General features: G+C 45.0%; 1 protein-coding gene across 1 annotated transcript in view; it reads left to right on the forward strand.

Annotated features, from left to right (window-relative positions):
* LOC146810896 (5-phosphohydroxy-L-lysine phospho-lyase-like) overlaps positions 1-12,763 on the forward strand; it is a 250,027-nt gene that overhangs the window by 110,315 nt on the left and 126,949 nt on the right. Inside the window, exons 7-8 of the mRNA XM_085617945.1 lie at positions 825-907; positions 12,365-12,590. Of these exons, the coding sequence (XP_085474071.1) occupies positions 825-907; positions 12,365-12,590 (309 nt within the window). The remainder of the gene's footprint in view (positions 1-824; positions 908-12,364; positions 12,591-12,763) is intronic.

Raw genomic sequence — 12,763 nt, forward strand, 5'->3', positions numbered from 1 at the left:
ATTCAGGACCCCGTGTTTTTTGTGTTCAGTATTGATGACTGGAGATAAGAAACAGACAAATATTTGAAAACATCTGGGAAATCTGCATGAATGTTTTCATATTTAGGTTTATGCAGAAACAACATTGAATTTAGATCACAGTTTCTTAATTTAATGCCTAAAGCAGTGACTGAAAGTACATCATGCAGCACTCTTTGTATTTGTCCGGATTCATTGATCTTTTGAAAGTAAGCTACTTTAAATGATACAAGTCCTTTCTCCTATTATCCCCACACCTCTTGTCAATCTCTGTGTGTAAAGAACCGGGCTTGCTATGTTCTGACGCACCTTGTCTCGGCTCCTCTAAGCTTGATTGTGCCCCTGAGAGCACATACTTGCTTGCCCCATTCCATTTTACTGAGTAAATTGGGCTGTGTGGCTTCCTTACAACAAGTCTGTATGGAGATGCCCTCTGCGCAACAAAAACCTTCAACCCGGCTGAGATGTCATTAAATATATTAATACCTCTGTGGCAATAATAACTCTAGCCTATATAAAGGGATGCTGCAGCCATTCTTCTTAGTCCCAGTTATTCCTCCTCCCTTTCTGGTGCTTTGAACTCTTTTAGCATGGGAAATATGGTAGATAAGGAAAATGTGTGAGAAATTCAATATCCAAAATCTACTGTAAAAAAAATTCAAATGATAGTTTTCCCAAAAAGTTTTTAAAAGCGCTAGTTGTAGTCTTTGCCTGATTGAGAATATACTTTGTTGCACTATTTTCAATATGCATATTTGTTTGTGTTACTGGTCAAATTTACAATTCTAGTCGTCTTTTCTTCACAGATAGCTGCATTCATTATGGAATCCTTGCCCAGTGTTGGAGGTCAAATAATTCCACCAGAGGGCTATTGCCAAAAGGTAGCAGAGTATGTATTAATGGTACTCCTTACTAGAGTAAAGTGTTCTGTTGATTCATGTGTGTGGATTATATAGTCACTGTTCTGTAACCTTTCCAGTTTGGTCTGTTGCTTGGAAATCTTTGTGAATATAGAATTATATCTTGTATTTTTAAACAAATGTTCATTATCCTTTAGAGCATCCACAGGTGCCCATTGTTGTTAAATCCTTTGGATTGTCTGTGTAGTGCATATTCTCCAGCCCTAGAGCTTTCGTAGGTCGACATTCAGGAATCTGCCCTGTTGTGCAAGTGGGAACCTCCCTACAAATTCTAAAGCAGTATAGAAAATAACCTCCCCTATGGCCAAGTGTGAAAGCAGCTCAAGTTTAGTAGCCTTTCATCTCATTTGAAATTACTCCGCCCCAAGTCGGTGAGTTCTTTCTTTCCTTTGTTATGTAAATAGTCTAGTCTTGCACCAGTGAGCACTAATAGATGCACAGCTTCAGTGTGTGCCACAGAATTGAAGGGGGAGTATATCTTTGAAAGCCCGCTTTCTCTTCGGCATCAATTATTTCATCCAGCCTCAACTTCCTTCCAGTGTGGGAATTTCCATTGACTGGATTATCTTCTTCAATTTGTAAAATTATTTTGTGACTCAGACAGACAAGTGTAATTAATCTACTTATTTTTTTATTTGATCAGATGTCTTATCGCTTCTAAGCCCAATATAGCTCCTCCGATGTTGCCTTTTCTCAAATGACCCGCCCACATTAAGCAGACTGGATTTCTCCAACTGAAGGGCTTGGTTTTAGGAGAGGAGTGCTCTAATTGTATATTATTTATTCTCATGGATTGTTCGAACTGCAGATTCCTCGCCTTTAGAATATCACCAGACTGGGTCCAGAATATTTTTCAGCATTGCCACTGGGCGCCTGTAGGTGACATTGTGTCTGTGTTGATACCACTCCACCCCGAAGTGACGGCTGGAACTGCATACAAAATTTTTTCCAGTGTGCAACAGAGCATGTCCCCTCCTAAAACTATAGGGTTTAAGTTTTGTAGGAACTGTCACCAGCAGAAGTCTTTGACCGATCCCCATAAGGTATATCCCTAGTGTTTAGGTTCGGGCCATGACCCTTAGTCATGTTGGGAGTCTGCCAATATGCACCTGAAGGCGATTTGGGATCACAAAGCCAAGCAGTGTGTCATCAAACAACACCAAAAGAAGTTGTGCAAGTCCTGTTCCAGTTCGAAGTTGATATCACAGACCCGCTTCAAACAGTTCTTTATTATGGTCCAAGACCTTGTTAAGTCAAAGTCCAAAAAGAAGCATAAGAAGTCTAAACTGGCCTCATCCCAACCTCACCACTCTCTCTCTCTGAGCAGTTGCAAGGACCTCAAGGGTGCTCCTTGCTCTTGTTCTCAGTCCCCCACTGTGGAGCCAATTACTAATCTGATCCCGATGCAGCCTAATTTCTGGGGCTGTCGACAACATTGCAACAGATTGATGCGTTCAAGAAAGCCACGTTGCAAATCTTTGAAAATCTGCCAAATCCCCCAGCAGGCCTTCAGGCCCCACAGATCTATGGATGCCTCTAGTTAGGTTACCACTCCATCTATACCTCCTGAACACGCTTTGGGTTGGACTTGGACTCCATAGCCGACTCCATATCTGGCACCATGACCCACACCTGTTCCTTCCATGTTGACGCTGGCACCAACACCGCTCATGTTGGAGGAGGAATCCGATCTCTATTGTCTTGACCTCAAGGGAGGTCGCATCATGGTACAATCTTGAAGTGAGAAGCATCACTTGCACAGAACAGCACCTTTGTCTAGGAGCTGCCCTCCACTGCTCCAAAAACGTTTCAGACCAGTTTCTGACCAAAGCCAGCTTGCCTTTGGTGACCGGGGAGTGATGGGGATGAATTTTCCCCACAATATGATGGCTATTTCTATTTGGGCCTACAAGAGGCCAGTGGTCTAGACACCTTCCCTGACACGGAGCTAGATTCTCCTCCTGGTTCCTTAACATAAGAGACACTCTCAAGTGGTCATCAGATTAGCAGCTGAAATTCTGGATTTACTATTGCCGTCTGTTGAAGTAAAAACCAATGTACTCTCTGAAGTTCTGCAGCCTGGGCAGACCTCATCTGAGCTCTTGGTATCATTCAACGAAGCCTTGACTACACCCTTATGGACATCTAGGCTAAACCTTGTTGCTGCTCTCCTGTGAATAGGCAGTTAGCACAACGCTACAGATCTGCTCCGGGTGACCCTGCTTTCTTGACGCAAAACACTACTGTGGAGGCCCTTATCGTTCAGGCTTTCACTAGCCAGATAAACCCAAACTCTTTTCCTGCGATTCCCACAGATAGAGAGTTGAAGAGAATTGAGGCATTCAGGAAAAAAGCGATATCTTCAGGTCACCCTTTGGTCAATCAGCACTAGCTGTTTGCTGGGTATGTACATCCATGTTTTATGTGACATGGTTAAAGTGATCTTGCCAGTAGTCTCTTATGAGTGCCGCTCCAACTTGGTGCAGACGATTCAGGATGACTAGGACGCAGCCAGATATGTCATAAGATCAGGTCTTAACACGACAGACTGTTTAGGCAGAACAGTTGGGACCAGCGTGGTGCTTTGAAGACACAGGTGGATGTGATCCATGGTTTTCCTGGATGGCGACAATGCGTGTCTCATAGATGTGCCTTTTGATGTGCCTTGCCAATTTGGTGAGAAGGCGAACTCCGCCCCAGAAATTTAAAGAAAGTAGAGCAACAGCACGCTCCTTCATTCTCTCCGCGCACTCAAGGCAGTTAAAGAATGAGCCAGCTGCACTACAAGCTCAAATGCCTATGAAAAAAAAGTAAATTGCGCAGTGACAATAGAAGGCTACAAAATCCCCAAACAAAAGCCAGGACTCAGTTTAATTGTTGTGGCACTCGCATGATTGGGTGGGTGGGGGGGCCTGGTGCGGTAGACTTGCAACCAACTTCTGACAATAACCTCATTGAAACACTCAACATGGTACAGCATGTCACCCAGCAAACACACAACCTTCTCCCGCCCCCCCCCCCCCCAAACCTACCCCCTACCCCCCCTCCCCCTCTGTATTCAAACAAGACCAGGGTTTCTCAAATTCTAGAAACATTGGCATGGTAAGCAAAAAAACGATGGATTAAGGCCCAGATCTCTGTACTGGGTTGAATGTACGACATTGTTCTGCATTCTGTCCATCAATTGTTGGTTTTGCATTTGTCACCCCGAGTGGGACGGGTATGTCCAGACGTGGGTCCCGTGCTCTCCATGCCACTGGAGTCAAGCTATCCTGGCTGAAGAGGGCTGAGAGCCAGAAACCGGTCCTAGGATGCTTGTTTCCAGTCCAGGGAGGACCTGGCTTGGCAGTTCAGGCTGGACAGTTCCCATTGGGCGCAGGGTCAAGACTGATTTGCATATGGCTCGGTCCAAACTGGAATGGCATGGTGAGCAAAAAAACGATGGATTAAGGCCCAGATCTCTGTACTGGGGTGAATGTACAACATTGTTCTGCAATCTGCCCATCAATTGTTGGTTTGCATTTGTCACCCCGAGTGGGACGGGTATGCCCAGACGAGGGTCCCGTGCTCTCCTTTCCACTGGAGTTTAGCTATCCTGGCTGATGAGGGCTGAAAGCCCGAAACCGGTCCTAGGATGCTTGTTTCCAGTCCAGGGAGGACCTAGCCTGGCAGTTCGGGCTGGACTGTTCCCATTGGGCGCAGGGTCAAGACTGATTTGCATATGGCTGGGTCCAAACTGGAATGGCACGGTGAGCAAAAAAACGATGGATTAAGGCCCAGATCTCTGTACTTGGGTGAATGTACGACATTGTTCTGCATTCTGCCCATCAATTGTTTTTGCATTTGTCACCCCAAGTGGGACGGGTATGCCCAGACGTGGGTCCTGTGCTCTCCATGCCACTGGAGTCAAGCTATCCTGGCTGATGAGGGCTGAAAGCCTGAAACCGGTCCTAGAATGCTTGTTTCCAGTCCAGGGAGGACCTGGCCTTGCAGTTCGGGCTGGTCTGTTCCCATTGGGCGCAGGGTCAAAACTGATTTGCATATGGCTGGGTCCAAACTGGAATGGCATGGTGAGCAAACAAAGGATGGATTAAGGCCTAGATCTCTGTACTGGGGTGAATGTACGACACTGTTCTGCATTCTGTCCATCAATTGTTGTTTTTGCACAAATGCAGAGTAGCATTAAACAACACAAAATAATTACAGCATCTCAAAATACACTCAGCCGCCATTTTAACATAGCACACAACACTATACAACATCCACATAGACAGCAACTCCAAATGGCAATTCAATGTTTTTAACACCGGTGAGCAGTTTCTCACCCCAAATTCCTCTAAAATCCCCAGAAACTGGAGAGATAAATTGGTATTGCAATACACTATGTGGTAAATCCACTTCTCCCTCAGTAACACGTAGAGTCTTGCACTTCCCACAAAAGTGCTTGGTAATCAGCTTCAGACAATCCCCACGAGTGCACAATAGCCTCAAACTTTGCCAGGCCTGGAATGTCTGAAATATACATGACCTCACCTCACCGGTGGCCCCACACAGCTGACAGAATATCTCCTCTCCGAATTCTACTCTTAGCACTCCGTGGTTTTCATCAACATGCTGTCTCAGAACCAAGGGCCCGCTGTGTTCCCCGTAGATCATTGTTCTAGTCTTCAGCCACACGTCACGAGACAGATGGCTGTGGTGTTTCACCTGCGCATGCTCCAACTCGCGCTCACTTGTTTGTGCTCCAACATGCGCGTCTTCACCTGACATGCGCGTCTTCACCTGAAGATGACAACTCTCACCACCCGTGGCTTCTCATGATACAGAGCAGTTCGCGCGGGCAGTTTCAAACGCCGCATTGGATCTCGGACACACACTCTGCATAGCATGGCAGCTTCGTGACCATTCAAATGGCGCAGCAAAAGTATAAGTACACGCGCTGCCCTCCCCAAAGAGGCACATTCAAGTTCAGTACACAGCCCGACGCACAGGCCCCACATCGCTCATCGTACCAATCTTGCGCTTCCAACACTAGCATTACACTATCTGCTGCCCAGTTACTTGCATCGCTTGTAGCCTTAACACACTTCCAGTGGCGGATGGTGACATTTGAAAGTGGTGAGGCGTAAACTTTCTGTCGGAGTGCACCGTGGCGAGCGAGCGCAGCGAGCGAGCTCGACCACCTTAGAGGGGGTTCGGGGTGGTTTTTCCCCCTGAGAAAATTTTGAAAAAAAAGTGGGTAAAGGGTGCATTTTCAAGCAAATTTGAGAAGCACAGAGACTAGAGCTGCAAACACACATAGAGCCCACTGCAGAGGGTATGTTCTTAGGTGAAGTCCTGCTGAAACTAAAATGCATTAACATTATAATCTCAGTTTCCCCACTTAACAAAGAGAGTCATCCCCAGAAAATGAGTTCCCCATCCTGTTTCTTCATTACATTTTCAGACAAAATTAGGAACATTCATAGACCATCCACACATCCATTAAGCACATTGTAAAAACAAAAAAAAGAATCACGTACAATAAAGCACAAATACACACACACAGTCGCACATACAGACATACATACCATAACACACACATACAGACATACACAGGCACATCTTGAGACTCAACATAATGAAGAACATGACAAAGAGACAGAGGGAGCAAAAATGTTTTGTGCTGATGGAGAGTTAATGTACTCACATCATGCCAGGAATCTGTGCCCAACCTACGGGTCAAAAGCTGTGACCTTGGATTTGACAGCGGGTCAATCATTGTAAATGTTGCCCCCTCTAAGAGCCATGATATACAGTGCTGCAGTATGAGAGCTAGGGCATACTATACCGCTGTAGTATGAGCACAAGACACAGGACCACAATATGGGAACCATAACATTAAGTCCTGCAGCATGAGAGCCAGGACATATTGTGCCACAATAGTATCAGTACAAGACACAGGACCACAATATGAAAGCCATAATATACAGTTCTGCAGTATGAGAGCTCGGACATACCATGCCACCGCAGTATGGCCACAAGACACAGGACTAACATATAACAGCCATAATATACAGAGCAGCATTATGAGAGCTCAGCTCGGACATACCATGCCGCTGTAATATGAGTACATGACACAGGGCTACAATATGAGAGCCATAATATACAGTGCTGCAGTATGACAGCTCGGACAAATCGTTCCACCATAGTATGAGTGCAAGACATAGAAACACAATATTAGAGCCATAATATACAGAGCTGCAGTATGAGAGCTCAGCTAGCACATGCCACCAGAGATTGAGGATATGGCACAGGACTACAATATAAGAGCCATGATATACAGTGCTGCAGTTTGAGAGCTAGGACATACCATGCTGCTGTAGTATGAGCACAGGACACAGGACCACAAATGAGAGCCATAATATACAGTGCTTCAGTGTGAGAGCTAGGATGCCACCAAGTGGACTTGGAAATGCTTTTGCCATATTAAAAATAAATACCATCCTGCTCACTGGAAATGTTGGAACACGTCACTTCTTACTAAAATGCCCCTGCAGCGGTGGAGGCGGTGGAACCAGTCTGAGACCAACTGAAGCTGTACATTTCATCCCAGGACACAAGGGGCTACCAGAACACGGCTCTGTAAACATTTCTTTCACGTGCCAAGCCTTTTCTCCGGGTTAGCCTGGGATGATTGAACAATGTCCTTGGTGGTCATTTTCGTTTGTTATCCGTGCCCCATGGCTCGGAAGCGCTGCAATTTGATTAGCCAAGTTTCCTTTCGCAAATGTTAGCGTGGTAAAGCAGACAGGCCAATTCAAACAGGTGGGAGTGACGCTTTGAACTCCAACAGTGAGACGTAGTTGTCACACGCAATAATGGCCAGTGCAAAGTCAGACTATGTCACAAAGGTCCAGAAATCGCCGTCATCAGAGAAGCATATTATGTGGCGTGGCTGCCTAAATTATGCGGTACATAAAGACAAACTAGGCAGCATATGGAATCAATGGCAAACTTTGAGCTACATTCTGTGTCAATACACATAATAATCGATATATAAGAAATCTTAATGCCAGGTGGTTAAAGTGGAGTAACATAGTTATAGAAACTGATTTGGGAGCATTGAGTACGCATTGTTGGAATGGACAGCTTTGTCACCAAAAAGGGCAACATAACGTGAACCATGTACTCTGTTGGCCTCTCGCTTATACGTTATTTTTTTTACAAATATTTAGTTAAGCTCCAATCTTAACTAACTGTAAACATGTCTTTATTTGATATCTAGAGCATACATTTCTGGCATCCAAATATATCCACATAAAGTGAGAACCACGTGATTTTTAAATACTTGGTCACAGAATGTTCCAGTCACTGCATTACCGTCCGTGAGAGATATCTTTACTAGGATCCAAAGACTTTCACCACTTGCAAGCTTTTACTAAAAGACTAGAACAAGCAATTTTAATAAAAATCTAGTTAACACAGATGATATCGTTTGTGTTTGTTTGCGTGTAATAAGAGACCCCTACTGCCACCTTACACCACACAGGATTGTTTTCCTCACAATGTCGTGGACACGGCTCTGCAGCAATTTTACCAACTAACTTTCCACACAATAGACGTTCACCACATGGTACATTTCACATTTTGAGATTTCTCTATTACTTTTACTGCACAGACCTCGAACCAGCCGGTACCCCTATTGTACTCATGAGGGTCTGTCACGAGCAGTCGCGGCTCGTGTCGTGTGTGGGGGGGGAAGGGGGGGGGGGGGTGTCACGCGGGGGTGTTTTTAAAAAAAATAAAATCCTACCTGTCCTGAGCAGGTCCGGGTCCGCGCTGCCTCGCCTCAGGTCCGTCCGTTACTTCTGGCGCCGCCGCCTACACACTCACTCACTGGAACAGGCGCAGCCCATCTGACCCCTCTCAGCCAATCCTGGTGCTGGAGCAGCACCAGGATTGGCTTAGAGCAGGCTTACGCTCCGCCCGCCTACCCATTACGAGACCGAGGTTTGAGCCTTGGCTCAACCTCGCTCTCCTAATGGGCATGCGCCAGACTCGGGAAACACTAGTGCGCATGACTGGGCACGGTGCAAAAATCGCCCTCCGTCCCCACTCATGCGCACTTGTGTGCTGCTGGCTGCCTGTCAGTCAACATGACGCCAGACCGCCCACCCCCTTCAGACTCTGAAGGGGGTGGGCGGTCCAACGTCATACTGACTGACAGTTCTCCCTCACCATCGTCACCGAGGAAGCTGCGGGCGCGAGGCGCGGGCGGGGGGGGGGCGACGCCCCAACGCCCCCAATGGACGGACCGCCACTGCACACTTCACTTGCTGCATTCGGTGTAAAGCAAGGCTGTCAATTTCATCTCGAAGCGATCCTGTAAACAGCAACTATGATCGCGCCATAGTAACATCACAAAACGGAGCATACAGTTAGCAAACTAAAGCAGTCCGAAGCACTGTCCTTTAAAACAAACTCTGCGAGTGCCTTTAAAGTTCCACTCAAATTCAATGCAGCAAGTTTACTTGAAAAAAGTAGTTGGTTTCTCTGAAATAAATGCTGCCGGTATGCATAGTTTGATGCAGGCGCAATTTCAATCAGAAGCACGCCTCTTCAAATGCCCTGAACTGCAGGCTGTCTGATGAAAATAGACACCGGCTACTAGGGGTAATTCTTCCTTACAGGCGTCAATCTCTTTTCCTTAGTAATCTTCTTAGTTTCTTGTACAGTTCCTCTAGTTACTTTTTAGTATCTCTTAATCTTTTCTGTTCCTGCATTAGCCTTCCCTTCACGCATGGGTACGTTTATTCTTCAAGTTATAGCTTCCATTACAGGAAGTGGTAAGTTCTAATCTAATGCCCGACCAGGAGCAGCCTCCTTGCTGCTCAGCCCATACACTCCATCTGACTCTTATCCAAGCACAGACACTCTCAGCATTCAAATGACCTCACACGTTGGCTGAGCAGCAAGGCAGAGAACATCAATGGAGAGGATACATTATACCATACAGTAGATTACAACACTTAGCATCTCACCCGCACCAACCCAAAGCAGAACAACAAACTTTCAAAGACTTTTTTTATCAACAACCTGAAGCTCACACTTATCGCTCGCCCTGCTTCCTCCACAACGATAGTCATCACCCTTTTAAATAATGTTAGGGTATTTCTGGAAACCCATATGGACACCCACACTCCTAGTAAAAAGCACAAGTTCAAGTGAAACCTTTCTATACCCCTCCACTCCAGCGACCTCGGTGACATCAAATGGTCCATCCACATGCAGAAGGGGAGAAAGAAGAAATACAGAACCCAAGTGACAACATGCTTCATCAAAGCCCTCTTTTGCGATGCGGTCTCCCCCCTGCTCCCCATGTCCAATGCTTTCCTCACTCAAGATATCGTCATAGAAGCTCTCATGACAAACCTGATCCTCACACTCCAGAAGAAACCTATGCCTTGGGATTCTTAATAACTGCTAACTGCATCAAAATTCGCCAAAATGCCGACACCACCCAACTCGCCTTAAAAGTCAGTTCTGCTCCAGATGCTCTATGTCTTGAACACTGGCTGTGATCACCCAGACCTGGATGTTCAGCACTTACGTGAAGATCAACTTATCTAATTACAATCCCTGCTATTCAGAAAGAATACCAAGCAACAGCTAGTCTAAACTTGGCTCAATGACATGAACCTGAATGTATTTGTACACTGACACGTTGTCCCATATTAGGTGTGAGAAGCTCATTCAGGTTATAATGGAGAAAAACAATGCAGCAAGTTCCAGAACACAAAGAATAAAAGCAGTCCCAAGCACTCCTATGCTCTACTCGGTACATAGTGAAAGGTGCTGCCTCCAGTAAGCGCTTTCAAGCTGTCCAGTGTTGACAAAAGTAGCTCGCTCAGCTAATGCTGTTAATTTGCATTACGTTTGTATTCCTGAATGAGAAATCCCAACTTGCAAGTACCGGATTTCAAAATTAAAGCCAGGAGTAAATGAGCTACTCAGGCCTGACATTAAACAGCTTGAGCTCCCTGCTTTTATTCTCTGGTGCTTCCTTTCCTAGGCTGGTGTGATGTCTGTGCCTCAGTCTCCTCATGGCTTCAGGATGATGCTTGACTGTTAGACACTTGGGCCTGGCCCAATCCAGCCAACACAAATGCCTCATACTGCATATCTACATACATAGTGCACGTGAGATCAATTGCTTGGGAATAGATAGATATTTCTGATCTACTAGCTTTACTTTGTAGTCTTTGGAATAGGATATTGCAGAAATTAAATTGTTGTACACAATGTTGGTCCAAGACGGGGTGATATCTCTTACATGATTTTCGGAAAATGACAGAACCATTCTTCTGATACAAATTAACTGACTTGGAAGAAAAAGAAATGTGCAATTTACAACTATAAGAGTTCAGAAGGGGTGGATTCATACTCCCCTATCATACGTCGGGCATGTTTTTGGTAATTCTGTTAACTCACGTCTGAGCACATCTAAGGAAGGGTCCCATGATGCACCAAAACCTGTAGTCCATGTATTGCTTTGGTGTAATAAAAGAAGGGTATCTGCACCACCCGTCTTTACTTTGGAATAAGATGCATTAGATACAGAGCTGGAACCACTTGAGGACAACAAAAGATCAACCTTAGTAAAAGGAGATATACAAGCTTGGCTTGAGCACGGGCGTAACGCTAGATACTAAATCTCAGTAGTAAGTTCATCCTAAGACCATGTGCAGGTGTATCCCCCCCATAGTAGTCTAGGTGTATCAACCTAATTTGTAAGATAAACATGCGCTATAAAATGTGTATTCATTTTCAGTTGAAGAAATAGACTGTCCCATGGGCATTGGCAACTATTTTGGCTTTAAACAATCGTGTTATTCGTATAAACCTTTTCCTCATACGTCAAATAGAATTGGGAGATCGAAAATCGTCCATGCCATACACCACGCAAGTTCCAAACACACTGACACAGGTTTTGCTTCAACACAAGTTTTTCATGCTCAAAACCGCTGAGGGTTACATAGTTTACTGGGGGCACATGAGAGAATCTGGGTGTTTGTGGCTGCCTAGAATGTGGTTTGATCCCTACAGGACCAGGTGTTTAAAAGAAGATGGGAATGCAATAAGCAGCTGCTGCCAGTGTTTGATTTTCACAATGTAGGTCTTTGCCCTCTGTGTTAGCAGAGTAAAGCACTGGTTTTATAAAGATCTGATGGACATTTTATATCTAAGGGACAGTGACAAAGGGCTGACTGGCACAGGGCTTTAGAGACAAGCCTATGCTGTGCAACTGTGCAGTAATCCTCTTCTTTAACGATTGTCTCAGTAATGGGGTACAGTCAATAAGAATAGTGAGTAATTTGTATGTAGCAGTGCATTACCAAATAATGTGAAATATAATTGAAACATTACTTGTTTTTGTATTTTAGGCATATTCGGACAGCTGGCGGAGTGTTTATTGCTGATGAAGTTCAAGTTGGATTTGGAAGAGTGGGAAAGCGCTTTTGGTCCTTTCAACTTCAGGGAGACGATTTTGTACCAGACATTGTCACTGTGGGCAAACCTATTGGGAATGGCCACCCTATGGCTTTTGTTGTAACAACAAAGGAAATTGCAGAGGCTTTTACATCAACAGGAGTGGAATATTTCAACACAGTGAGTAAACACGCACAACTTGTTGCTTTAAAAAAGGATGCAATAAGCAAGCCAGAACACTAGTCTGTTATTCATGGTTTCACAAATATAGAAAGTGTGAAGCATTAACTACAGCCTAACAGGGAAACATACAAGCTATCACAGTACAAATATATTTCTCATCATACGCCAAG

Source organism: Triturus cristatus, chromosome 7 (genome assembly GCF_964204655.1).
Source record: "Triturus cristatus chromosome 7, aTriCri1.1, whole genome shotgun sequence".
In the NCBI taxonomy this organism is placed as follows: Eukaryota; Metazoa; Chordata; class Amphibia; order Caudata; family Salamandridae; genus Triturus; species Triturus cristatus.